General features: G+C 38.9%; 1 protein-coding gene across 2 annotated transcripts in view; it reads right to left on the reverse strand.

Moving 5' to 3' along the window:
• PGS1 (phosphatidylglycerophosphate synthase 1) overlaps positions 1–18,143 on the reverse strand; it is a 44,698-nt gene extending 26,555 nt beyond the window's left edge. For both annotated transcript variants that reach the window (XM_025166832.2, XM_007428501.4), the window contains exons 1-3: positions 17,984–18,143; positions 5,143–5,332; positions 850–927 (exon numbers count right to left, since the gene is read on the reverse strand). In XM_025166832.2, the coding sequence (XP_025022600.2) occupies positions 850–927; positions 5,143–5,332; positions 17,984–18,123 (408 nt within the window). In that variant the 5' untranslated portion in view covers positions 18,124–18,143. The remainder of the gene's footprint in view (positions 1–849; positions 928–5,142; positions 5,333–17,983) is intronic.
• Between the last annotated feature and the right edge of the window lie 9,620 nt (positions 18,144–27,763).

The following is a 27,763-nucleotide window of genomic DNA, read 5'->3' on the forward strand; positions in this document are numbered from 1 at the left end:
CTATAATAATAACCTCATACCAACTGTCAAGTCATGGTTTGGGGATGCTTTGCTTTTTTAGAACCTGGACGAAGAAAATATGCATTCTGTTTTGTAACAATGGAGTCCACATGAAAATATCAAATCATCTGTCAGCTAACGCTGAAGTGCAAATGAACTATAAAGCGAAACAGTGATCCCAAATACACAACAAAATCTATAAGAGAATGGACAAAGAACAATATATTCAATGTTTTGGAATGGACTAATCAAAGTCTAAGGCCTAAATCCCATACAAATATTGTAGTAGGACCTGAAACAAGCAGTTCATGCTAGAAAACCCTCAAATGTTACTGAACTGAAGCATTTGCCATGGAGGAACAGGCTAACGTTTCTACACAGCAATGTGAGACCTGATAACTAATTACAAGAAGTTTCCAGTTGGAGTTATTGCAGCTAAAGGTGGTACAACAGCTACTGAATCTAAGGGGGCAATTACTGTTTCATATGTGGGATAACTTAATGAAATAAATGAAATAAGTATCAAATGTTGGTATTATTTGTTAACTCAGAAACTCATTGATACATAAGGATATATAACTTTACACCCATATAAATTTTGATAATAGTCAGTGGCAAAGATATCTAAAATGTCATAATATTCAAAAGGGGCAAATATTTTTTCATAATACTCTATCTTCATTTTTAGCCTGTCAAAATTAACAACTCATACATAAATACTGTATAACAGAGTGAATTCTGAAGCAAGCGCTCAAAAAAAAAAAAAACCCACCCTAAACCTAAGATATCTCTTTAACTAGATATTTTCTAAAAAATTTCCAGTCCCTCCTTCCCATTTTAGACACTTACTAAGTCCTGTTCCAAAGGTCCTGTTCCAAGATACAGGGAAGCTAAAACTATTCGTTGCTTAGCCATCTTTACTTGTCCCTGAAAGAGAAAGACATTTAGATTTGATCAGTCTCCCAAATGAAGCACCCAAGTACCTCCCACAGGACACCCAATACAGTACTTAATTTTATGAGAAGCAATAAAATTCAAATCTACCTGGAAAACTATTATTAGGAACTTTTGCTCACAATTGGACTGGGAATAAGTTAGTTGGCTGCAAGTGACTCTCTTGCAGCCGAGGGTGAAGAGGGTTAAACTAGAAGGTCAAAATAGAGACAAGCCAAGTCACTGCTAATACTCCAGCTGCTACGGGAGAGGGTGATTCACCTTCATCACTTTTAATTATATGCAAAATTAAAGTTTTTCTATTCATACTAATATTTGTTCTCTCCCAAAGGAGAGAAAAAGTTTGAAAGTAATTAAGATACCAAATTAGATACAATCATTCACATAAAAGAATTACATTAAAAGTCCTACTATGTTAAGAAACTGCCTTTCAGACTTCTGGGGGAGTAACAGCGGATTGAAGATGGCTCCATTTCCGCGGAGTTGATGTCTGCAGCAGTTAAGAGAAGCCGGCAAAAAGTCCAGCTCTTCAGAACCATCTCCGGACAAAGGAGATGACTGGATCACCCACAAGTACTCCTTACAGAGGCTCCCTGTGAAGAGATCACAAATTTAGCAATCTCCAGAGAGTTGAGCACTCTGGGAGTCACAGGAAATATCAAGTCCAAGCTGCAGTTCAGAGCCTCTAAAGAGACACTAGATTTGCTTTTACTTCCTCTTTTAATTAACATCAGAAAATACTTATTAGCGATTTACTTGAAAATTAAAAACCTTCTGAAAGGCAAGTTGCTGTACACTGGGATAATTTCCTTCTATCCTGGAAGAAAGAAGATTTAAGTAAGTTTAAAGATTAAAAAGAAAATTTTTAACTTTTGGAAAACAGTGAAAGGGAATTAAGAATGTTGGCTGTGGACAGTTAAGGGGCCAGATGGATTTGAAAGAATAGTTTTTTTTATAGACTCTTTTAAATTTTATAAAATGTTATAAAAATGTTGGAATTAACTGTAAGAAAACTTATTGTGGGAAAGTTTTGGCTCTGAAAATAAGATAAGACTGGACATTGAAAGTTAACTAGAGGGAACCAGAGAGCAATTAAAGGAAAATATACGGTAATACCTCGGTTCACGAACGCTTCTGTTCACGAACAATTTGGTTCACGAAGAGCACCGTTCGCAAAATTTTGCTTCCGTCCACGAACTCCACATCGGGTGATGAACATGACCCGCGGCCATTTTCCCTGCTGTGACATGTGGTCGTGGCTTCCTGTAGGGAGGGGGACTCTCCCTCCAAACAATAACCATCTCCCCACCCGCCTTCCTGTCCTCCACACCAGAAGTCACCTCAAGCAAGGTTAGTGTTCTCTCTCTTCATACTGTACTGTACTTTGTTTCATATTTTTGTGGTTTAAAAAAAAAATACATATGGTTCAGAACGGATTAACCGTATTTACATTGAACCTTATGGGAAAATTTGATTCAGTTGGCGACCAAAATCGGTTGGCGACCACATTCGTAGGGGTCAGAACGGATTAACCGTATTTACATTGAACCTTATGGGAAAATTTGATTCGGTTGGCGACCAAAATCGGTTGGCGACCCCATTCGTAGGGGTCAGAATGGATTAACCGTATTTACATTGAACCTTATGGGAAAATTTGATTCGGTTCACGACCAATTCGGTTTGCAATCAGAGTCGCGGAACGAATTAAGTTCGTGAACTGAGGTACCACTGTACTTCCTAACATAATGGAGGAACATTGTTTTATTATAGAAGAATTTAAATCTGTTTGGGAACATGTGTTCAGGACTTGTTTTTAAAATTAGATCTAACAGAGGTTATAGAAGAAGAAAAGATTCTACTGGATAAAACCAAAGGTGAGGATGATTTGAATAGGGATTTTAAAATGGACTGTAAAGAATTGCTCATCTATAAAAGAGATATGGAAGATACAGAAAAGATGATGTGGATCTGAAAATGGACTTTACAAAGTTGACTACAAGAATGACATAGAGAAAGAAATTGCAATGGATATACGAACTATGCTGGCTGATCTTTTAATTATTAAAAGGGATATCCTGATTATAAATCAGAAGAGTGAGAGTTATCTTATTTTGGATCCACAGAAGGGAACTACTAAATCTCTGAAGTTGCTACTGAAAACAGACAGGGAGAAAAAGATAAGAAATCACCATGTGGGACTTTATTTGAAGAAGTGACTGAAGATTAAGCCTCTTATGAAGAAGAAAAAGGAGTTCAAAGTGGACTTATTTGACCAGGATTAAATTGTATAAATTTTGATTTGGGGTTGTTATTATTGGAATCTTTTTATTTTATTTTTTTTAACCAGGAGTGCAAGACAATGTAAAGATTTTTTCATATGGGGATAAATCTTTTACTTCCTACTTGTTACAGAAAGTTATGGGGTTAGAATGTAAAAGGGACCTATTGGATCTAGTTTAAAATATCTATGTTACTGTTATTGATTTCTTTATACCTATGGGGATAAATCTTTTATGTCTTACTTATTAGAGAAAGTTATAAGTCAAAATGCAAAATAGATTTGTCTAAGCTTAAAACATATAGGTTACTACTACTGGCATTCTTAATGCTTTTGCTGAGTAAGACTGATTGATGAATTTTTCTATAATTTGGTTATTGTTTAGTGATGAGAAATGGAAAGAAGAGTTACTGTAAATGCTTATACTTGTTTGGAGGGAGGGGGAATCACTTTTTATGTTTTTCTCTTTCTTTTTTCTTTTTCTTTCTCTTGCTCTCTTTCTTCTTTTTTGTTTGTATATCTTTTCTAATTCTGTATTAGCTTTTAACTATGTAAAATTCTAATAAAAATATTATTTTAAAAAAGCTGCTGCCTTTCATGCATTGAGAAGCATGATATCTGAATCCACATATCAAAAAAGTTTGTTTGAGGAGGTGTATTTATCTGGCCAAACTCCAGACAGTAATGTTTTGTGCCATCTTAATTTTGCAAGATAGATTACAGGTAGTCCTTGCTTACTGACTGCCTCATTCAGCGACCATTTGAAGTTACAACAGTGCTGAAAAATAACTTTATGACCAATGTCTTCATTTATGATCTTTGCAGCATCCATCAGTCAGGTGATCACCATTACAGTCAGTACGTGTTGTCCTGTGCCTGACCTGTTCTTTTTTTCCCTCCTCGCAGAGTGGAGAGACTGGAGAGGAAGGGATTACAAGAGAGTAAGCAGGCATACAATGGGGAATACACCGGGCTGTTCGTGTAGTACACTCACGGCCGCCAGCGCCAGCGCATTGCTTTCAATGTGTATTCCCCATTGTATGCTTGCTTACTCTCTTATAATTCCTTCCTCTCCAATGAATGTAAATGTAAACATTAATTCCCTTCTTGTTAATTATCCCAGCACTGGGGTGAGCGTTCCAAAGGGCAGTGGAGTGAGGAAAAGGAAAGCACAGTCGCAGATACATGATTTCCCACTTAATGACTGCTGTGCTTAGCAATGGAGTTGCTGGTCCCAAGTGTGATTGCTAAATGAGGATTACCTGTACAGTTGGGATGTCCCCCCAAATGACATCTCTTCAAATGTCAGATACAAAGTCCTATCAATTACTGGCTGTTTTTATTGTCCCAAGGTAAGAATATTTTTGTTCTGCCTAAAATGCATTGAGGCATGCTATACATCTTTGATCAGAGTACACAAAGTAGCACCCGCATCCCTTTTCCTGGAAAGGTCTCAGATTTCACAAGTGCAGCTGCTTTATAAAATTAACAGTACCTCTGTGGCTGGCAGAAGTAGTTCAATATTTTTAAGCAAGGTTCTTTCTCAGCCCTGCTACCTGATTTTTCTACCTGGAAGTGCGAGGAGCTGAACCTAGCACCTTAAAACACTGAGGTCTAGGATTGTAGCTTTTCATGTCTCACTATATTCCCAGAGAATTACATTAGTTGACAAAATGATTTTTTTCTTCTTCTTCACATACTGCTTATAATTTTCAGTCTTAGAGCTGAACATAGTAACCCATTCTCCAAGGAATGGTAAGGTAAAATTACTTTAACCTTAAGTCTGAAAAGGCTTTTCAGAACACAATAGAACCACTGAGCCCTCCTGAAACCGCCATTTTGAATGTCATACAGTATAACAAAACCAGTAACAAAAAATACAAGAGAAAAATATTGCAATCTGAGATCACCTTCATAAGTTCATAGAATTCGGTTGGGGATGAAAGCACCTTGACGTGGGAGCCAGCAATACCAAATTCTGGAACCAGGTTTCTGATCCATTGAAAAATATGTGTTCCCTCAGGGCAAAGGCAATTAGTGGGGACAGTCAGTTGTGGAACAGTAGAAGTAAGTAATGGAGCCAACAGCAGCCATGATGACCTAATAGGAAAAAGAGATTAGCTTAGCAACATATATAGTTTTTTCTCAAAATGCCTAGAGTTATGTGAGAAAGGGGATATAATCAAGCACTAAGCATTATAGATCCACCTTTCACCTATATTACAGATAGGTTTTTGGTACAAAGAAGGAAAACAACAGTCTGCAGGTAAAGGACAGACACCTACCCTGCATGTCACTAACTTCCCATCAAGATGGTAAAAAAAAAAAAAAGTAAAATTGGCCCACACAACGAAACAGCAACACAAAACTGCAAAAACACTATTAAAATAGAAAGCCAGTTCAGTTAAGGTACTAGGCTAGAAACTGGGAGACCATGAATTCTAGTCCCCCCCTTAGGCATGGAAATTGGCTGGGTGACTTTGGCCTAGTCATTCTCTCTCTCAGCCCAACCACCACATAGGGTTGATGTTGTGGGGAAAATAGGAAGATATACAGTACCTATATCTATAACTATATCTGTACCTGTATCTGTATATATCTTGTATATATCTTACATATATATCACACTGAGTTGAATGGAAGTGGGATATAAATCAAATAAATAAAATTAATAAAATTGTTCTATCAGCTCTTGAAATATCATTCCTAAGTGGGTAGACTTCTCTGTCAACTGACAGCTTTTTTTTGCTTCCAAATATCTTTCTAAAATAAATATCATTCTGAACAAGAATATCTCTTGTTCCCTTCTGATTTTCATTCCAAGAGGGCCATATTGTTTAATTAGAAAACCACCACAAACCCAATGCTTTGGATTTAGTTCCAAAAAGGTAATTTGGAGTGTGCAGGAGTCCAAATACAGTACCTCTCTGCAGTCTTTTAAAGCAGTCATACCTTTTCCCAGGACTGTGCAACTGTGCTCTTTAACTACTACAGTAGTACCTCGGGATACGAACGCCTCTACTAACGAACTTTTTGGGTTATGACCAGCTCCGGCCACAAAAATTTACCTCGATGTGCGAACTCTGCCTTGGGGTACGGCCATTTTTCCGCCTTGACACGTGGTCTGCGGCCATTTTTCCGCCCCTGACACGTGGTCCGTGGCCATTTTCCTGCCGCGCGGCGCAGCACCTGGCCGTTTTCCTGCCAGACGGCGTGGCGCCTGGCCGTTCTCCTGCCCCGCCATGCCGCGCCCGGCCGTTCTCCCGCCGCGCTGCACCACGCCCAGCCATTCTCCCACCGCGCCGCGCCCGGCCGTTCTCCCGCTGCGCCGCGCCACGCCCGGCCGTTCTCCTGCCGCGCCGCGCGGCACCCAGCCATTCTCCCACCCTGACGCGTGGTCCGCGGACGCCAGAACGGATTAACGGTAATTACATTGAACCTTGTGGGAAAATTTGCTTCGGGGTGCGACCAAATTCGGAGGGCGGAACGGATTAACCGGATTTACATTGAACTCTATGGGGAAATTTGCGTCAGGTTACGACCAACTCGGGATACACCCAGAGTCACAGAACGGATTAAGTTTGTATCCCGAGGTACCACTGTATATGAGCCCAGGAGAAGAATCAGCAACTTTAAAGAATTATAGATCAGTGCCACACTCACATTCCTTGCTGCACAGCCTACTCTTGCTGGAGGATTGAATACCTATGTTCCTACATGCTAAGCCATACTTGGTTAACTTGGTTTATTGATTAAATCACAATGGTTAGATTCTCAAAGCATTTTAAAGCCAAACCAAATTAACCATCCTAATGGCTTGAGATGATATATAAAACTAATCAGGAAATGCAAACACAAGCGTGAATGAGGAAACACAAATTTGGATTCTTAATATTAAATGCTTATAATTTCTAAATTACCAAATTATGTTTTATATTTAACTATTATTTTAATCCCTTATCATATGCCACTTCAAGCTTTTCTTCATGGGAGCATCAGTATAAATATTTAATAAACTACCAGTGAAGCTTGAAGAGGCAAACCTAACTGCTAGTAGCAAGTTTCTAACCCTTAGCTTTTTTCCAGGCTTAGCTAATATTTTCCTACTATAATATGAAAAAATTAAATGACCTTCATGTCCTTTATAATTTCCTCCAAAGTAATTTTTACATTACTATATATCAGCAAGGCATTTCTCACACAGAAACCACCCTTCAGTTGTCATCTTATTAGCAACTGATCCCACACTGTTACATGGTTGTGGTTTGCCCCAATGTATTCCACATCTCACTATGAAGCCCTCAAATGCTTAAACTGAACAGAATTGTAGGAGGAACTCTTGACTATGAGGAACTCTCAGTCCAAAGCGCAAATTGACCACAGATGCCAGGAAGATGATTTCACTTGTTTCACAGCAAAATGTTAAATCTTCACAAGGTTTACATGCATCCCTCCCCACCCTCCAGCCAAAAAAAAAAAAAAAAGACAGACAGTTTGCCACTGCATTTCCCAGAAAGCCCACCACTTTGTCATTGCCTATTCATACAATGGAGATCTGACTCAGTGTGTGCAAGAATTCCTAGCTATTCTGTTTTTCAACAGTTTGTGGGGACTGGGCATTTCTTTGGCAATACTGAATTACAGTAATTTGGAGGGAAAGTTTCCATTCTCTTAAGCTTAAAAAGAGAACTTCATAAAATACTTCCCCAATGAAATCTTTGAACAGGCAATCAAAAAGCAGCAAAATAGCAAGCTCCTGTTGAGGATGAACCAATATTAGTCTAGACTATCTACCTTAATAAACTTAGGGTATTTGAAAAGTTATTTTTCACATGTAAAAAAACAACTTTTCAAATATCCTAATTCTATTAATCATATTAATAAATAAGCTATTCCAACTTCTGGTTATACCTCCCATAATTAGAATTCATGAAATCATATCTACAATTATTGGTTTACAAGAAACAAAATAACATTATTTGTACACATGCATTTATATAACATAATCAATATTTTTCTTTCAGTAAGCCATACCAGTGCCTTCCCACTTCTTCTGCAGCCATCAGTCCTCTGATTCACATATATTGATAATTTATAGATGTGCATTTATAGTATTATTTTTAATCTACTTTATAAATGGGATTACAGAATAAAGGCTGCTTTAAGGTTTGTTTTTGTGTGTGTGCGTGTGTGAAGGGTGTAGTTCCTGTCAGTTTTAATAAATTAGCATAGTTATATGTGATTTCAAAATATAACTTCAATGTTCTTTTCCATAAAACAGAGGATTACAGTATTCTTAAGATTCCCCATGATTTAAGAATCATTCACCATTGTTAACTGGCATGAAGTAGTGCTGAAACTTTTTTTTTTAAAGGAAACAGCAGCCTTGAGGTACCCACAGAGATTTTCCAAGGGCTTATTTGTGAAAATTTAAATACAAAGATGCTATTGATTTTTTTCCTGCAAAGAAACTATTTCTGCCAGACTACACTCAGAGTAACTGAACTACTTAAAATAACACATGCCAAATATTTAGCCATCTTGGCTCTTAGATACATCTTTGAAGTGGCATTTAAAAAAAACTAGCGTTGTCCATTTCAAATCAGTGGTCTAAGTAGAAAACAACTATACAGTAGCATACATAAAAATCACCACTACCTAGAAAGGAAAACCAACTGAAAATCATATATTCCTTTTCTGAATTTGACTTTCTACTATTAATAAATCTGGGGGTTTTGGAACCTCTATTTTTAGGAAGTGGGATTTTGACATTATGACTGAGCTCAAGCACTACAATTCTTGTTAAACTGCAACAACTTTACCAGAGGCAGAGAGAGATTAACAGGATATATCTCATGGTATTTATCACCCACACATAAGCCACACTACAGTGACTTCTGCTAATGACTCTTGCTTCACTGGAATGCCTGAGTGTGTATTACAGTATTTCTGCATATATTATGACTGAATCTGGGAAACTATTTTTATTGTTAACATACTGATGCCAATGAACAATAAAGACTCAAGGGTAACTTCCTTAAACAAGAAAAGAGGCTAAGCATGGACATGTGGTCCCAGATATCAGTCTGCCCTTGTTTCAACTGAGTCATGCTTACTGGATATTACATATTGCTTAAGTCTTCATCTTCTGGCTGCTATCTGACTTGTAAGAACTTAAAGGCAAAACGAAATCAAAGAGGAAGCTGTTTCTAAAGCAAGTTACCATCTGGTAATACAAAAATATATTAATGAAATATAAACTATTTTACACAATGTAAAAACACAGCTGTAGTATCAATTCTCCAAAAACCCAGAATGCATAAGTAAAATTTACACTACTGAATTCCTGAAGAAAGTCTAAAGTTGTTATTTGACTTAAATTTAGAACAAAATTAATATTACTGTATACACAATGAACATATACTCTAAAAGGAATCAGCTTAACCAATCTAGCTGTATTGTATCACAGAGAAGAATATGCAAGTCAAACAGAATTCCATGCCTCAATATCCTTTTTTTAATGCTTTTCTTTAGCCCATATTCTTGCATCCAGAAGATAGCACCGACATATAATCTACATTTCTGTATTACAATACAAACCTCTTTTTAGAGCCAATATCAGACTTCCTTAAAATGCATAAATTGAATACTCTCTTGAAGAACAAGGCTTATATACAACTATGCACATGATGATGCACATGGCTGGAGGCTTCTAAACTGGTGGTTGCATAAAAGGACCTATCTTGGGAATATGTATTTTCTTTCATGTATATACACATTTACAGGATTAAATCCCATCACTTCCACAACTGTGAGGACACGTTATATACAAAAGGAAAAAAAAAACTTATCATGAAATCTATAAGAGTATGTATTAGAAAATCAGATTGTTAGGTGTCTTGGTGCTCCCTGCTCCAATTCATGTAATCCATCCAACCACTTTTACAGGATTATACTCTTTATGACTTGGGACTCACCCAACAGTATGAAAGAGGCCCAAGTGAGGAAGTTTATAAATGCAAAAACATTGTTTATTGTTTCTATACTACACAGCTTTTTAAAAGAATTGTTTGTTTTCAATATATTAAGTTTTACTACACATAGATGAGCTGGCAAGAACACAGAACATCTGCTGAGAAAATAAAGAAATGATGTGAAGTCAACACATTTCCTGTAACTCCAGCAAGTAATTTTTCCCAGATAATGCAAGACACACCATCAAACACTATTCAGAAATCTTTCCTCCTTGCATTTTGACAAAAAAGGAACTAGTTCAATATGTGCATTTTATATGGTACAAAAAATTTTGCATACAGTATATTTATAAGCCAATTAACCCAGCAAGTCAAACTACTACTCAGCTGGTGGTGAAACAGAAGTTAAGGGAGTCAAGATTTTTTAAATGTCACTCTCTAGATCACAATGCTGATTATAAAAATTTAAATGAATTTAAACACTTTCACCAATTTAAAAACTTTGCATTATTACAAATGAAATGTGATTAAAAGCTTGTACATCTGATACTTATGTGTTAGAAAATAGTTTTTGTTGCTTTAGCATCTAATGACATGCTGACACACTCAGCTTCTTAAGAAAAGAATGAGGATGATTACCATGATATTTGAAGGACTGCTTCAAAGGGTGGAGCAATGCATAGCATAAAAACTTGCAAAGAATTAAAAGGAGCACAGACAGCTGTGGAATTGGCAAAATTGACAACTATCCACACTGCAGGATATCTACTCTTCTCACACTGCTAAAATGCATACATGATGCCTCACATGGAACATACCAATACATGCCAATACATTATGTCACAGGCCAAAATGCTATATACTTCAGATGTAGTAAGGCTGGTAAGAGTATTGTTCCATTTTCACCCTCACCCTTTTCTTAAATTTATAGGCAAAAGGAAAACATAAAAATATTTTTTCTCACTTTAGTATAATAACCAAGTGAATAATCCAGCTATGTTCTTTCAATTACCTGAAATTTTAATTTAACCTGTACTTTTAATGTTTATTAGGGAATTTAAATAAAAGCATCTTGCCAAACAATTACAAAAGCAGCAGCAACCCATCAGGAGATTTCAAATAGCTGATAAACATAAAAATGTAAATAGTAAAACACAAAAACAAACACAGAATTCTGCTCTGCAGTATAAACCACCCGAAGGTAGTTATTATGAAAAGTAGTATATAAATGCTTTAAATTATATAGGTTGGCTCTACTGTGTCAAAAATTATCAATATAAATCCTAAATTTAGAGGTCAAGAAGATAATAGTAAACAAAACTATTCATAAAAGCAAAGTATTCTATTCTGACTCAGCTCTAAAATGAATGCCAAGCAGTTTCAGCAATACTTCATCAATGAACTAGTCTGTTGAGGTCATGCTGTTCTAGTGTACATCTCCTCACTCTTCAGTGATTGCCTCAATAAACCAAAATGAAAGGTCTCTGCAGAAATAAGTAGAACTGGTAAAGCAATCACTCTTTATATTATCAAATATCTCTGCTCGCAAGCACAGCAGGTACTAAAACCTGTTGTTCTATCTGAAGTGCCTGTCTTGATTAGACATGTTACTCTTGCATGTTCTTGAACTTAGAAATACAAGTCTCAGGGATTCACTCTGTTTGCCTCTAATATAAAGCAAACATCATGGCTCTTTAAATTTGACTCCAATTCTGATGATGATCTAAGCTGGAAAAGAATTTCCTACATCTTTCTCATACAACCTACCCCACACCACTAACTCTCAAACTCACTTCTCCCCATGCAGATACTTCTCTGCCTGGTTGCAAATGACATCAAACAGGAGAAAGATTTCTCCCCCTCAGTTGAGCCAGGCCCCATCCCACTGTAAAGGTTATTATATCAACAGCTTTAGAAAAAGTATACTTCTGGGCCCAAGAAGGAGGAGGGGGAAAAAACCTCCTCCCAGCTTCTTACTGTCATCAGAATATTGTCATCCACTAGGAAGAGAGATTGACAGATCACAGATGGACAAATGTAGGAGCTCTCAAGGTGGGGGGAGGGGGTTGGAGAGGAGTATTGGAACTTCAGGGGTACAAAGACAGGTGCAGTTCAAATTCAAAAATACATGTAAACAATGGAGCAGATCTCACAGCCAAGCAAGACGGGTGCCTAAAATAATGCTTTTTAAAGTTTCTACAGTGCCCCAGATTTTACCACTGAAGTATGATAGAAAATCTGATTTTGGTTAAGAGTTGGTGGTAGGGGTTTAGTTCTGGTTTTTTGCTTTGTTTTGTTTGCCATTTAAAATAGAGGACAGCACTGACCATATAATCTATAAATAAAGATCAATCCACTATAAGCAATAAACCTGTAAACTGGAAATTCTGAGAGCTTTCAACAGCTTGGGAAATATTAATACATCTGTTGTTGCAGACACTGCTATGGACTATATTTCACCAAACCTTGTTGTAGGAAAAGTGTTAAGGAGCTACAGAACTGAACTATTCTTATCCATAAGAGAGAACTGGAAATTAGAAGTATTTCCAGAAATTAGAAGTTTTCTACAGAAAACAAGATCTGTAGAATAGGAAATGTTCACTCACACGCTTCACAAAAAAATCTTTCAACATGCTGAATAAGAAAGGAGGGGTGGGTGTTCTCCCCCATGCCTAGAATCCAATGCAAAAGAAAAACATTAACTCTTAAACTCTAAGCAGCAGTAATATATACAGCCTTGGACATTTCAAGATAAACAGAAATACTGGAAGAAAGGGCTGATTCTGACCTAACATTGACTATTTCCATCATTCTGAGGTGACAAAAGGACATCTTTAGAACTAAGGGAATCTAAATATTACAAAGACTGACAAGTAGCTCACTAAAAACAAAAAGAACAACTCTCAGCCATTTTGACAAACTAGGAAAATTAGCATTAGAAGGAGAGGCCGGTGATGTACAGGTAGTCCTCAACTTACAACCACTGAACAGTTTAATGACTGTTCAAAGTTACAACAGCACTGAAAAAAGTGACTTACAACTTGTTCTCACACTTACGACTGTCATAGGATCTCCATGGTCATGTGATCAACTTGGCAACCAGCATGTATTTACAATGGTTGCAGCATCCCGGTGTCACGTGATTGCCATTTGCAACCTTCCCAGAAGGCTTTCGACAAGCAAAGTCAATGGGGAAAGCCAGATTCGCTTAATGACCATGTGATTTGCTTAACAACCATGGTGATTCGCTTAATGATCATGGCAAAAAGGTCATAAAATCAAGCACAACTCATTTAATGACTGCATTGCTTAGTGATGGAAGTTCCGATCCCAATTGTGGTTGAGGACTACCTGTATACATAACTGAAATCATTCTAGATCATTTAATTCAAAACTTACTGAAACTTTAATTAATACTGAGAATTAATACTTATTAGTAATGTGGGAGGAAGGGGATTTGTCATTAGAATGTATTTGTCAAATGATCATAACATAAACATAAGACCTATTTGAGAATACCTATATATATGAACTTGCTATTATTAAAGATTAGGTACTAACAATCCAAACTATGTGGCTGTACAGAGCCAACCTTGTCTGATTTTAAAAAGCTTAGCAGAAATTAGGCTGGACTGAGGTGCTGAGAAAACATCCTGGAAAAAGGCAGTGGAAATCACTTCTATATTGCAGAAAATACTTGGACATATCCATGAAGTTATGAGGAAGCTCAACACTTAAGTACTGTTAACATTACACTGATATTTGAATAATCCAAATAAAAACCAAGAAGATATTATCAGGTTATCCTTGGTGCAAAAATGTTTACTGCCTCCTTTATAGAAACTACAATAAAATAATATACAAGAAATAAATTTGTTCTCACCAGCATCACCTGGACACACTATTAAATGGGGATCTTAAAAACCACCCTTCAAAAATCACAGAATTGTAGAGTTAGAAGGTGTCTTAGAAGTTATCTAGTCTAACCCTCTGTGCCCACTCAGTGCAGAATCTACTAGCACTGACAGATGATATACTTCTTGGAAGACCTCTGGCAAAGGAAAATTCACTACTTCATGTGGCAGCTGTTTCACTGACAAACAAGAAGGACAGACAGATACTTCCTCCTGATATTTAAATTGAACCTTCTTCCTTGCATTTTAAACTCAATGGTTCTGGTCCTGCCCTCTAGGGCAAAGAAAGTAAGTCTACCTCTCCTTTGATGCAACAACCCTTCAAATATATGAAAGCTGCTACATACCCCCCCTCAGTTGACCTTTTTGTAGGCTAAACCTATCCAGATTCTTTAGCTGTTCCTCACAGGGCTTTGTTTTCAGACCCATCACCATTTTGGTAGTCTTCCTCTGTACTTGCTCTACATTCTTGCCGTCCTCTTTGAACTGCAATGCCCTAAACTGGATACAATACTCCCAAGGGGGTCCAATTAGGGCAAAGTAGCGTGAAAGAAATGCTTCCTATGATCTGGGCTCTATACTCCTTTTAAATGTACCTCCTTATTAGCATCTGCATCACATTCTTGGCTCATACTGCATTCAACTTGCGGTCAACAAGGACATCCACATCCCTTTCGCATGTATTACTACCAAGCCAGGTCTCCCACATCTAACCCCCTTAAATTCCAAGCTATGCATCTCAATTAATTGTTCCTGTCTAGGTCTTTTTGAACCTTCTCTCTCCTATATAAAGTATTGGCCACCAGTTCTAGTTTTGCATCATCTACAAGTGGCCCCTCGACTCCCTCATCCAAGTCATTGATAAAAATATTGAACAGCAAAGGGCCCAGGACACAGCCCTTTAGCACTCCACTCCACACTTCCATCCAAGCTCAAATGGAGCCATTAATGATGTGGTCATTCAGCCAATTGCGTGTCCATTTACCAGCAGTATCATCTAACCCATATTTTGCTATTTTATTAAGCAAAAACATGAGGTACTCTGTCAAAGACTTTGCTGAGGTCCAGGTACACTGTCTGTAGCTTTCCACTGATCCACTGAGCTAGTAACTCTATCAAAGGAGATATGGTTAGATTAGCATGAATTGTTTGTAACATACCCATGTTGGTACCCATTATTGATAACAAGCTATACTAGTATGCACAAACATACCTGTTCTTGCCCACTGTACTTTAAGTGTCAAGCTGACAGATGTGTAGTTCCCTGCACCCTCCTTCTGCTCCTTTTTGATAAGGACTAAGTATTACCTTAACCTCCTTGCCTAACTTTAGCTCAGTTCCCTTGCTCCCCCAGTGGTATGACCAGCTAGGGCTCTATCTCCCTTATGAGAGAAGACAAACACAAAATAGGAGTGAAGAACTTTTGCCATCTCACAATCACCAATTAATAATTCATCACTTTCACCTTGCAATGGACTGTAGTGGATAAAGAGGATGGCCTTGAAGAACAGAGGGAAGATCCATTACTAGGGCACCAATCAGATAAATGAAAGCTGAGCCCAGGCCAAAGAAGTAATTGCAAAAACATCTCAGACAACCCCCCTATGACAGTCCCCCTGGCCCCAATTCTCATGAAAATGAAAAAGGGAGGAAAGATACATTCAGACTTACAAGATTCTGTTCCTACAGCTGTTCTAATAAAAATAGCTTAGATCTACACGGTCCTGTTTCTTAGTCTGTTCTACCTGATAGGGCTGACATGGACTTGTATCCTCTTAGGCTTTCATTTCCAACATAACCCTCAAAAAAACCTTTTTGTTGTTTTTGATATCTCATTCTGATTTTTAGCCCGAAAGAGTTTCTATAGCTTCTGGAGACTACCTTCACCTTCCTGTCCAGAGATTCAAAAACTCTTTTGGCTGTACCATTTGTCCCCACATGAATCAAAAAGAAACAATATGGACATTTTCAATGGATTGCAGTAATCTTGGTAACTTCTCCATCATGTTCTGTATATAGGCACCTGGAAATCAACACACCTCACACAACATCACAGCAAGTCTGCATACAGCTTCCCCATAGCAAGGAATCAGCCAATACCATGACATGCCTCTTCTTTCTCAAAGTAGTTCTTGGGCTTCTTTGATCAATGGGGGGCCAAGTGTCTTCTACAATGTTTTTAGCATGGCTTGCTCAGGGGGCTGTCAATCTTCCTCTAAAGGGACAGTTTACTACCAGTTCTTAGTTTCACTGACACTGAGTGCCTCCTGAACCTTTTGGTTCTTTGGGTCACCACCTTCCATGTCAAAGGATTTTTCACCCCTGTTCTTTTGTTCTATTTCTCTGCCCCTCTGGGAGAGTTCAGCTCTTCTGACCAGGAGCCTATCATCTTCCTTAATGCATTTCAGTGTAGCAACTTTCTCATGTCCCTTCCCTAATAAGGGAAAAAGTTTGCACTTGCAGCAGATGCTGTTTATGTCCTCTTCAGATAGAAAGGCAATTACTGCATGTATTTTGGAGCTCACAATAATGCTTCATCCCTGCCTTACCTACCAACACTCCTAGTCAAACTTCATTAAATTTGAAGTTAATTTTCCCTGTTTGCTTACTCTGGCTGCAAGCTTCCAGGAGCTGCCTCTCTAGGGCAGAACCAGCATGGACTTGACTTTTTAATTTTTCTGGAATCTACAAGCTTACTTTTTGAGGTTCAGGGGAGGTAGTAAAGCCCATGTCTTTCAGCCTTATCTTCAGCATCTTCTTGCTTCTTTCCCCCAAGTTCATATAAAGGAAGACATTGGGTGTTCTCATAAAAAAGGTTTCTGTGTGTCAGAAGTGCTGTAAACATTTAAGTATAGAGCACACTCAGAATATTCAAGCTAGGAACTAAGGCAAATTGATATGGCAAGTATTTATCAAACTTTGACTATATTCTGAATCCATTTTTTAATAAATAATTTGACCAATTTACTTCAAGTATTAATACATAAGCAAAAGAAGAATAAAATAATCCTGAGAAAAAAAAATTTTTTTTAAGTCTAAAGTTGTACAAGATATTTAGGAAAAAAATCCAAAACAAATTGAAAAATACAGATGGGACGATTTTGGCAGAAGTTTGGAGAGTTGTCTTTTTAACTGTGATGTTCCAATGTTAGGTTTTACACTACATTTGTACTTCCCACCTCACCATGAAGGAATGATGCCATCAGTTTTCAACAGTCCTGTTGGAAGAGTTCCAGGGCCACAAAGAGATCAGCAAAGTGCTGCCACAAACTAGGCAAACACATTTTAGCACAGTACATTAAGCAAACCAGTCCTGGTAACAAGTTAACAGTTCAGTGTGTTGTACAGCCTACCCCCCCCCCCCCACGGGTTTAGAAAGTCTTGGTTAAGTTAATCAAGGCTAAATGTGTTAATAAAACACAGTCAAGCACCTGCACAAATCTGTTTGGAAATCCAGTCCTTATTCTCCTCTTATTCACTTGAAACAATTGTTTCTCCTGCTAGTCAACCCCACCACTATCGCTGCTTCAGATCAGCTTCATCCAACTATCCAGAATGCTCCAAACGACAAAACTACAGCTGCTACCACGACAGCGACAGAGCCCATGTTAGAGAACACAGAAGCTGCAATCCTACAGTTGGAGAATGTGGTGGCCAGGAAGGTCCTTTCCGATGATGCCTACTGTAGATTTCCATTGTATTAGTTCCCACGAGTATTTTTCCCTACTGAGCCCAAGCCAAGCCAGGACAGCCCCCAACCCCCGGTGAATTATGAGCGTGCAAGAGGGAGACTCCTCGAGAGCGGTCCGCAGAATCGTGAAGATCCAGCGCCGCCTGCGCAGACTTCGGCCGCTCCTCCTCACCTGCGAGCGCTGCTTTCGCGGCCTCGGCTCAGGCGGTCCGAGAGCCTGCCAAAGAACGCCGCCAGAGCAGGCCTCCCGCGGGGTAAACAATCCAGCAGCCGACGCCAGAGCGCGGGAGCCGCGGCGACCACCGCCGCCATGGAAACCCGGCTATTTCCGTTTCCGGATGCTGAACCCCAGCTGCTCTGCCGGTTCCGCTTCCGGTTGTGGAGATGAAAGGCTGTGGCAAAGCGCAGCACAGCCGACCTGAGTGTTGTTATGGTTGGTTCCTGGCTGTCCGTCGTAATCGCCTCCTGCTCGTTTTGGGTTTATTTATAAAGTCACGGAGTAGTAGCGGTACTAATACTAATGTGCTTAGTTTTATTCTATTTTTACTGTATTTTTATATTGTTTTTATTGTATTTTAACTAATATTTATTGTTGTTTTATTGTGAACCGGCCAGAGTCACTTTTTCCTGAGATGGGCGGTATCGAAATTTGAAATATAGATATAAAAATAAATAATACTATAAAAGAGCCAGCCGCTCTAGGCAGATCTCGAGGTGTTGGACTGGCAGCGAGGAGACCCAAGTTCAAATCACCCACCCGCTCGCTCATTCACACTCTGTCAGCCCAACCTACCTGACACCGCCTCCTTGAATTCCCGGAAGAAAGACAGGATATAAATCTAACACGTGCTGGTATTGGCTTTTATTTCAAGCTCGTATCTCTGCAACTAACGAGGGACTAATCAGCATACTTAACCTGGGTTGCAGAAATCGGGAAATTCAAAGGCAACTAACTCTTTGGGACAATCTAAGGGTTGTCCGGATTTTTACAGCCCAGATCTGATATCCCTAGCCTAATCTCTACTGAGTATAGTGAAACTTGGCCCTGCAAAAAAAAATGTCTAGGGTTGTGCTATATTGTATATTTCTAAGATCTTATCTGAGTATTATTACAGATGTTGAGTTCCTGTAACTTGATAGTGCAGAGGGAAATGAAAACTAAGCAAAATGGTTAAGGTTTTTGTCTTACCACGTTAACTATGATTCAAACAGGATAGGAAAAACAGCATTAACAATCAGTTTTTTTAATTCATAGTCATTCCCACTGAATTCAGTTGTGCTTATTCCTAAAAATGCATAGAATATAGCAGTGATAGAAAACCAGGTGTTGAATGTCCATCAGCCCCAGCCAGCGTAATAAATGAGACTTGTAGTCCAAAACATTTAGAAGATAGGAATTGCATTTAATCTTGGTGTTAAGCATTAAGAAATGAAAGTAGGACAGAATCACTTAGAAAGCTAGGAGAACCACAAAGCCCTGTACTATCCTCTTCTGTGGCTGTGGAAATATTAAATAGAAGCAGTATCTTAGATTTATCATTTGGCAATTCTAAAGTAGAAGGTTATGACAAGGCGTAGGTTGCCATTGTTTGAACATGTTATCAGGGTCCAGTATAAATGGTGATGACAAAAAATGATGAAATGTGTACTGCATGCTTTTGGAACTACAAGTACTCCTTGAGTTATGACCACTCATTCAGCAATCATTCAAAGTTACAATAGCTCTGAACAAGAGGGACTTACAACCAGTCCATGAAGTTGGAGCTGTTGCAGTGTCCCCAATGATTGTGTGATTGCAATCCAGGCACTCAGTGCCCTGCTCACAATATGACATCACAGCAAGCTGCTGTCACATGATCACAATTTCCAGTGTTCCTGGCTGGCTTCCCACAAGCAAAGTCAATGGGGAAGCTAGCAGCTCTCACCGCTTTTTCACCTGCCTGCACTCTGTAGCGCCTGCCCAGTATGTGCACTCCAGAGTGCCTGCCTGCAGCATCTGCTGGCCTGCTTGCCTGGGACTCCCGCCTCTTCCCACTTAACGACCCGCACAGTCCTGGGGTTATAATGGCAACCGGGACTGTGGGATTGTTGTCACTAAGTGATGTGGTCATGTGACTTCTTGCTTTAGAACTGCATTGCTTAGCAATGGAAATTCCAAACCCAACTGCCATAACCAGAGGACTTCCTGTAATTCAAGTTATATTCAGCTTATTCCCAAGAAATGGGCAGAGGACTGCAATCATTCTAGTAAGTCCAATTGAATTCTAAAATTCTGTCCATGCTTACCAGAAATGAGATCTATTAAATTCAGTGGCCCTTGTTTCCAAGCATAGGATTGATTATTCATTTGATATAAAAAGCAATAGGAAAAGCCCATACATACACACTACTTTTTCCATTGATCACATCAGGGGTGATATCTTGCCAGTTCTGTTTGGTTCATGAGAACTGAGGTCCATTTTTTACTAAAACCTCCACCTGTCCAGAAACACGGCATATCCAGGCCAGCTGCACCACCAGTTCTCAGCTTCTCAGAGACTTTCAGACAATATTCATCCTGATGCAATGGAAGTAGCAGGCCTTAGGATAGCCCAGGATGCCCATATAGTTCCCCCTGCCATTGTAGCTGCTACTATGGCAACCAGTACTACCTTCCTCTTCTTTCTCTTGCAAATCTCCAGCAACTGCAATAAAGAGACTGCTCCTGCTCCCTCTCTTTCCCCCACACCTTTTTCTAATGATGGCACCTTCCAAGATTACAACTGCCATTGTTGGCTCCTCCTTTTGCTTCTGGGCAGCCCACCCATGTCACTGTAGAAAGCACAGAGGCAATTGCTGTTGCCACCATCTCCATTCAGGCAACTATCAGGATCACCATGCCTCTTCCTCTCAAGTAGGCCTCTTAACTCTAAAGATGAGCCAGGAGGTGAACTACTTGTTGCCTAATTTCCATATGTGGAGTCCTTGGTGCTCTCTGAGCTTGGTTGATTGCTTGCCAACGTTTAATTACCCAACTAGATAACACCATCAGCACATCATCATCAATCCTGAGCTACATATATTCTCTTCTATTGGAATATCCATATCATTCCTGCAACACGTCGTATCCCAGTGTTGATATCATATTATCTGATGACCATAAGTCAGCACAGCAAAGTTAGCACTTGATAGGATAATGGACTGTTGATCTCCAAGCCCCTTTTTAATCCTACCATTCTATGATCCTGTTTACTATATATGGAAAAGTTTTATACAATTCATGTCTTGAACTTATTAAAAAAATCTTACTATTATGATGATGCCCATTTGCGCATCTATAATGTACAAGAGAATCTAGGCACTCTTATCAACTCTATGGTAAACTTTCTACTTATTCCTACAAATCTCAGTGATTCAGTGAAACTTATTCTTCAGAGACTATGCATAAAATGTATAAACAAATTGATTTCAGAGATGAAAAGCCTAGATCTTGTCACTTGATTCAAGAAATTGCAAGTTGTAGATTTAGATTTCTTTTTCAGATCTAAGTATACTAGACAGTACTGTAATAAAATCTACCAATGCCACTAAGATGCCAAAAACAATGTCCAGGAGAAACAATGTAAGGAAGTCAGGTTCCAGGCACATTTTTTTTTCTTTCTTCAGTATATTCAGTCAGAGGCAAAGAGGGAAAAATTAGAGAAATCCTATTGAAATTATACTTGCTATTCCCTCACAATAGGTGCATTTAAGTTGCTATGCAAATAGACTGAGGACCAGAAGTAGCTTCAATTAATAAGCATATATGTTCCTAATACAGTAAGTTGATCCTATGCAGGTGTCTTCAGATATATGTTCCAATATATTAAAGACCCAGTAGCCCAAGAAGAAAAAACAGGCGTCATCTACAACATACAGTATAAGGACTATAACAGCCACTATGTAGGAAAGACAGGCAGAAGACTAGCAGAGCACATCCATGAACACCAACTAGCAGTCAGAAGACACGATGAAAACTCCTTAATTTCACAACACATAGACAGTATCAACCCTGGTTTCAGCTGGGAAACTGTCAGCATATTAGACCAAGCTAAATCCAAAAATGCTAGGGGATTCCTGGAAGCTTGGCATTCAGACAAGTCAGCCAACAATAGACACATAGAAATGAACCATGTTTACACAACATTCAAAAGCCAATAAAAAAGCTAAGAAGGAAATAAAAAGACTAGAACACATCCTCTCCAGCAGCCAACATCCAGATAAGCAGGGACTACCACCAGGCAAACAAACAGAAAACAATACCCTAGTGAAGGAACTACCAAGGAGAAAACTACACCCCTATCAACACTGGCAGGGCAAGCTATTGTATATAAACAGGGAGCAAACTGCACTCACATTGATGAAGTTACATAGTTGGATAATGAAACATCTGCAAGCAAACAACCAACCTCAGAGAGCACCAGGGACTCCATATTGTGGGCCCTGATTAAGGCTGTTTTGTGTATTGGGAGCTGTTTGTGTTTGCGTATTAGGGAGTTCCTGTGTCACTCCAGCTTGTTCTGGTTTGATCTGATACGTGACTAGTTAAAAGTTGAACTATAGTACTCTTTGCCTTATTATAATAGTAAAAAACACACCCCTAGGAGTAAACATAAGATGCTAATGAGCCCCCCTCATGGTTTATTATGGGGTACATAGTCGTAGTATGCATGTGCATGATGTAATACACCCATGGATTTGTTTTAGCCAATACGAATTGTGATGAATGTTATCTGCTTAGTGAAATGTATAAAAACCTTTGGACAATGCCCCTTTGGGCACTCGATTTGGATTTTGGTCCAAAGCGTGCCTCTTTGCTTCTGTACAGAAATAAAGTGTGAAAGCCTTCCCTCTATTCTGTGCATAATTTGGCTCTCTCTCATACCAGGTAAAAATGAGTCCCAAACAGTTGGTCATCCCATGGCCAACTTCCTTCTACATAAGCAATCTCAGGATCACAACTTTCAAACAAAGTTATAGCAGCAAGATATACTGTTTCTGTACTGTGCAATAGCTTGAGTTTCCATTTACCCTGAAATAGTTCAATAGTTATTTAGAGAACTTCAACTGCTTTCCCAGCACCAAGCAATAGAAAACCTTTCATTTTTGGAAAGAAAGAAAGGTTTCACCCACAGTCTCCAACAGCTGTCAGAGCCTTTGCAATTTACTATACTGAACTCTACTGTATAGTGCAATATTAATGCAGCATCAGGGGTTGTGCAATGGTGAATAGAATGTGAAGGTGTGTTTTATGTGTTTTATGTGTCTTATATGTCTTATGTGTTCGATAGTTTTTATATTTTTAAAGCTGCACTGGGGTGGCATTTAATTTCGTTGTACGAGAAGTACAATGACAATAAAGATTACTACTACTACTACTACTAATCTCCAAATCACTTCTCAAACAAATTAGATCTTTTGTAGAGTGCAAGTCAAAGATTTTTTTTTTCCTGCTGAAACCAGATCTTGTTCTTCTCTCTCTTCAGTCAACTTCTGAGCTTGGGACTTTAATGTCTCTATCTCCTGTCAGATCAAAGAAAGGCAGGAAATCCTGACTTGGGACTGTTATGGGCAGAATGTCTATTATTCAAACCATTGAAAATTCCCAAATGCCCTTCATTTCTCAAAATATCTGTCTGCTGTATGCCCATGGGCAGTTGACAAAAACCAATGACATTCTTTTTAAGGAACGTGCCCTTTCATTTTCCCATTGTGGCTTTCACATCTGGCAGCTGGGCATTAAAATGCAGTTGGGAGAATTTTCCATTCAGCCTGAGTGCGGACTAAGGATGTATACAGAGCACTTTTGATGTTTTCATTTCTCCAGAATAGAACTTTCAAAGCAATAGCAGAAATTAGCATTGCAATCTACTGTATGTTTCTTAAATCTACCTACTTTAAAAGCAAATTTTCTCTGTATTATTTATAAAGTACTGCTTTTCAAATATTTATTTTAAAATGCCATTATTTGGGGTTAACATGAGGAATTTCCTCCTTATAAAAGACTATAAAAGACAAGAACAGTTATCTAGGTTAATAAGTAACCTGACCAAAAGATTTCTTAAAACAGAAGATAGTAAATAAATGGATTAACTCAGTTTAGCTCTCTCTTTCAGTTGAACCTAGAGGTTAACTAAAGAGAAAGCAAAGGTTAATAACCTGTTCCCCTAAGATCTCCTTAGTATGCTTCAAGCTCATTCCCTTGAGAAACTTTTCAGTTGGGAAGCCAGGCTGCAATCTCATATCAGTTAACTGTTCCAGTTGTGGTTGGGGGAGGCTTTGTCTCATAAAACCCAGCTTTCACTGTAGGAGAACAAATCACCACACGGATTTTGCTGTTAGGGAGAGCAAGCTGTCACTGCTGTGACAAAACAGACTTCCAGCTGGTGTATGTCTTGGTGACAGAACATGCATTCCCCAACTGGCTGAGTATGCTGCACTTACGTGTAACAGTCTCAGAAGCAGAGGTGAGCACAGCTGGAATAGCAACAGAACCTTTGGAAGAGACTGACATTGCCTATCACTTTTGTCTTAGGCAAGTCCTTAACAATAGTGTATTTTTAGAACAGTGCCAAAATGTAAAAACTTTATGAAACTATATTTGGTTCCTCATATTCTACACAGGGCTGGGTGTTTATAAAGTTATTCCTAAAAGGAACAACTTTGCTTTTTATGAAAACACATGCTTTGCTTGTGATTTCTCAACATCGCATGGTGGGATTCCTGAGGCAAAAGGGCATATAGGTAGTGTCAAGCAAATTAGGAAATCCAAAAAGTTTACAATCCTCCTGAGCATATATGTTTGCCCTGAGCTAGCAGTGATTAACCAGATTTTTCTATGGTGTAGGCAGCTGAGTTAAAATGGCAACTCCGTGTATATCTATTGTGATGTAAAAAAACAAATTCCATGCAGGGCTTCATTAGGAGAATTGATTTTACAACTGGAAAAAGTGTAGATAATCAGAATCACTACAGGATTGGAGTAAGTAATCTTTGCGGAATGGCTACAATGGTTGAGGGAGAATTAGTTTAGGAAAAAAAGACAAGAAAGGAAACGTAGTGGAGGTCTAAAGTATAGTGTGGAACAAGGATAATTTTTTTCTCTCCCTCTTTCAGAATACTGGAATGTGACATAATCCAATAAATGATGAAAGTAGCAGAACAAATAAACTAATTCTTTACATGTAGTAAACCTGTGGAATTAACTCAAGATGTGATGGCTGTTACCTAGAAAATAGATACATTAACTGGGCTCACATCTTGTGCTAAATCATAGTTAAGTTTGTATGAGTTTGGTTTTGTCTGTTCTGTGAACTCAGCCATTGTGGTTTATAAGCCATGAATTATGGCTTAGCACTATATATGAACACAGTCAATTGTGGTTTATATTACAAACCATAGTGAAGCAAACAGTTGCTGTTCCTCACAACAAGAGCCTGCAGTCTAGAACTGACATTTGGGCAGGGTTATTTTGAGGAAACTGGGGTAGCATTATGCTTTTTTAAGGCTTAATTTATTTTAAAAACACAAAAAACTGCATGGCAAAAATTGTCATGTTGTCACCAAATTTTGCTACCTTGGTGCTAAGCTGTAAGAATGGATCTGGCCTATAATAAGAGAGACTGTTTATCCTGACGTATCATAATAGAAGTAGCAGTTTTCTTGGCAGAGTTTATGACATGAAGAAAAAAAAATGTCAGAGAACAAGCCTGTTTTTTTTTTTTAAACACATTAATTTCAGTTAGATTTAAACATCACATACCTAAAAGTGCTTAACTTTGTGCTCCATTGTACTGTTCTCTCTGTGCAAACTATTGAAAAAGTTACCTTACCTGAAAATATCAAAAAAATGTAGTTTGTATTCTAATATTATTTTTGCAAATCAGTGCTAATCATTTCTTTAAGACAATCATTTCTTTGTTCCTCCCTTTTGCAAGATTCCCCTAGCCAGCATGGGGAATTCCCCAGCATGGCTGGCTGGGGAATTCTGGGAGTTGAAGTCCACACAGCTTAAAGCCGCCAAGGTTGAGAAACACTGATCTAGACATGCTTTGCATTTGTCTTTTGAGTGTTCTCTGCCCTGACTTTACAAGAAGGATCTTAAGGCTGTTCCCTTCATGTGAAAAACCATGAACACAGCAGAAGGCTGGCAGCACTGGATAATGAGGGGGAAATAATGCATGCCTCGTTGTACCAAAATTTGGTATCAGTTTATCTATTTGGTGAACTGTGAACTGACTCACATGTAGGACATGAGCCTTGCCCAACCAACACCAGCTCAGCTATGGAGGCAGGGGTGGGAGGGTGCTGACTGTGTGGAGTTTTGAAATAAACAACTTAGTTTCCAAGCCTCCAGTAGCCTGGCTTGAATTTTTGGAACAGAATCTTGCTGTTGCCATGGGGCATGGCTAATACGTTTCTCTGCTTCCTCTCATTGGATTTTGAAGCTTAAGAAGGTGTACAAGTCTTTAGTACTTAGAGAAGGGATCTCAGCAAACCTATAGCATGGCTGACTGGCAGAAGTTCCTCTAGAATTTAGCTTATTTTTCTTTCCATTTCCAATGTGCTTCTTGATGTTGTGTATTGGGAGAGGAGACCATCCAGGGAAGCTTCACACTCTGTGAACATCTGATGGGATGCCCTTGGAATGGAATGTTTCTCCAAAAGAACCACCCCAGCATTAGTCCTCATGTCTAACTTTCAGAGTTGCGCAATGCAACATAACATGAGAGGTCTTAATCCTGCTCATCTAAATCTAACTCAGGCACTCTTTCCACCATGCCAATTACATCCATACAAATATATATATATATATATACAGTCAAGTCCAGAAATATTGGGACATCGACACAATTCTAACATCTTTGGCTCTATACACCACCACAATGGATTTGGAATGAAACAAACACAATGTGCTTTAACTGCCGACTGTCAGCTTTAATTTGAGGGTATGTACATCCAACTCAGGTGAACGGTGTAGGAATTACAACAGTTTGCATATGTGCCTCCCACTTGTTAAGGGACCAAAAGTAATGGGACAGAATAATAATCATAAATCAAACTTTCCCTTTCTAATACTTGGTTGCAAATCCGTTGCAGTTAATCACAGCCTGAAGCCTGGAACGCATAGACATCACCAGACGCTGGGTTTCATCCCTGGTGATGCTCTGCCAGGCCTCTACTGCAACTGTCTTCAGTTCCTGCTCGTTCTTGGGGCATTTTCCCTTCAGTTTTGTCTTCAGCAAGTGAAATGCATGCTCAATGGGATTCAGGTCAGGTGATTGACTTGGCCATTGCATAACATTCCACTTCTGTCCCTTCATAAACTCTTTGGTTGCTTTTGCAGTATGCTTTGGGTCATTGTCCATCTGTACTGTGAAGCGCCGTCCAATGAGTTCTGCAGCATTTGGCTGAATGTGAGCAGATAATATTGCCCGAAACACTGCAGAATTCATCCTGCTGCTTTTGTCAGCAGTCACATCATCAATAAATACAAGAGAACCAGTTCCATTGGCAGCCATACATGCCCACGCCATGACACTACCACCACGCTTCACTGATGAGGTGGTATGCTTAGGATCATGAGCAGTTCCTTTCCTTCTCCATACTCTTCTCTTCCCATCACTCTGGTACAAGTTGATCTTGGTCTCATCTGTCCATAGGATGTTGTTCCAGAACTGTGAAGGCTTTTTTAGATGTCGTTTGGCAAACTCTAATCTGGCCTTCCTGTTTTTGAGGCTCACCAATGGTTCACATCTTGTGGTGAACCCTCTATATTCACTCTGGTGAAGTCTTCTTTTGATTGTTGACTGTGACACACAGACACCTACCTCCTGGAGAGCGTTCTTGATCTGGCCAACTGTTGTGAAGGGTGTTTTCTTCACCAGGGAACGAATTCTTCGGTCATCCACCACAGTTGTTTTCCGTTGTCTCC

This window comes from Python bivittatus, unplaced genomic scaffold (genome assembly GCF_059951505.1).
Source record: "Python bivittatus isolate LINGU-HERP-01145 unplaced genomic scaffold, Pbiv_v1 ctg000220_np1212, whole genome shotgun sequence".
In the NCBI taxonomy this organism is placed as follows: Eukaryota; Metazoa; Chordata; class Lepidosauria; order Squamata; family Pythonidae; genus Python; species Python bivittatus.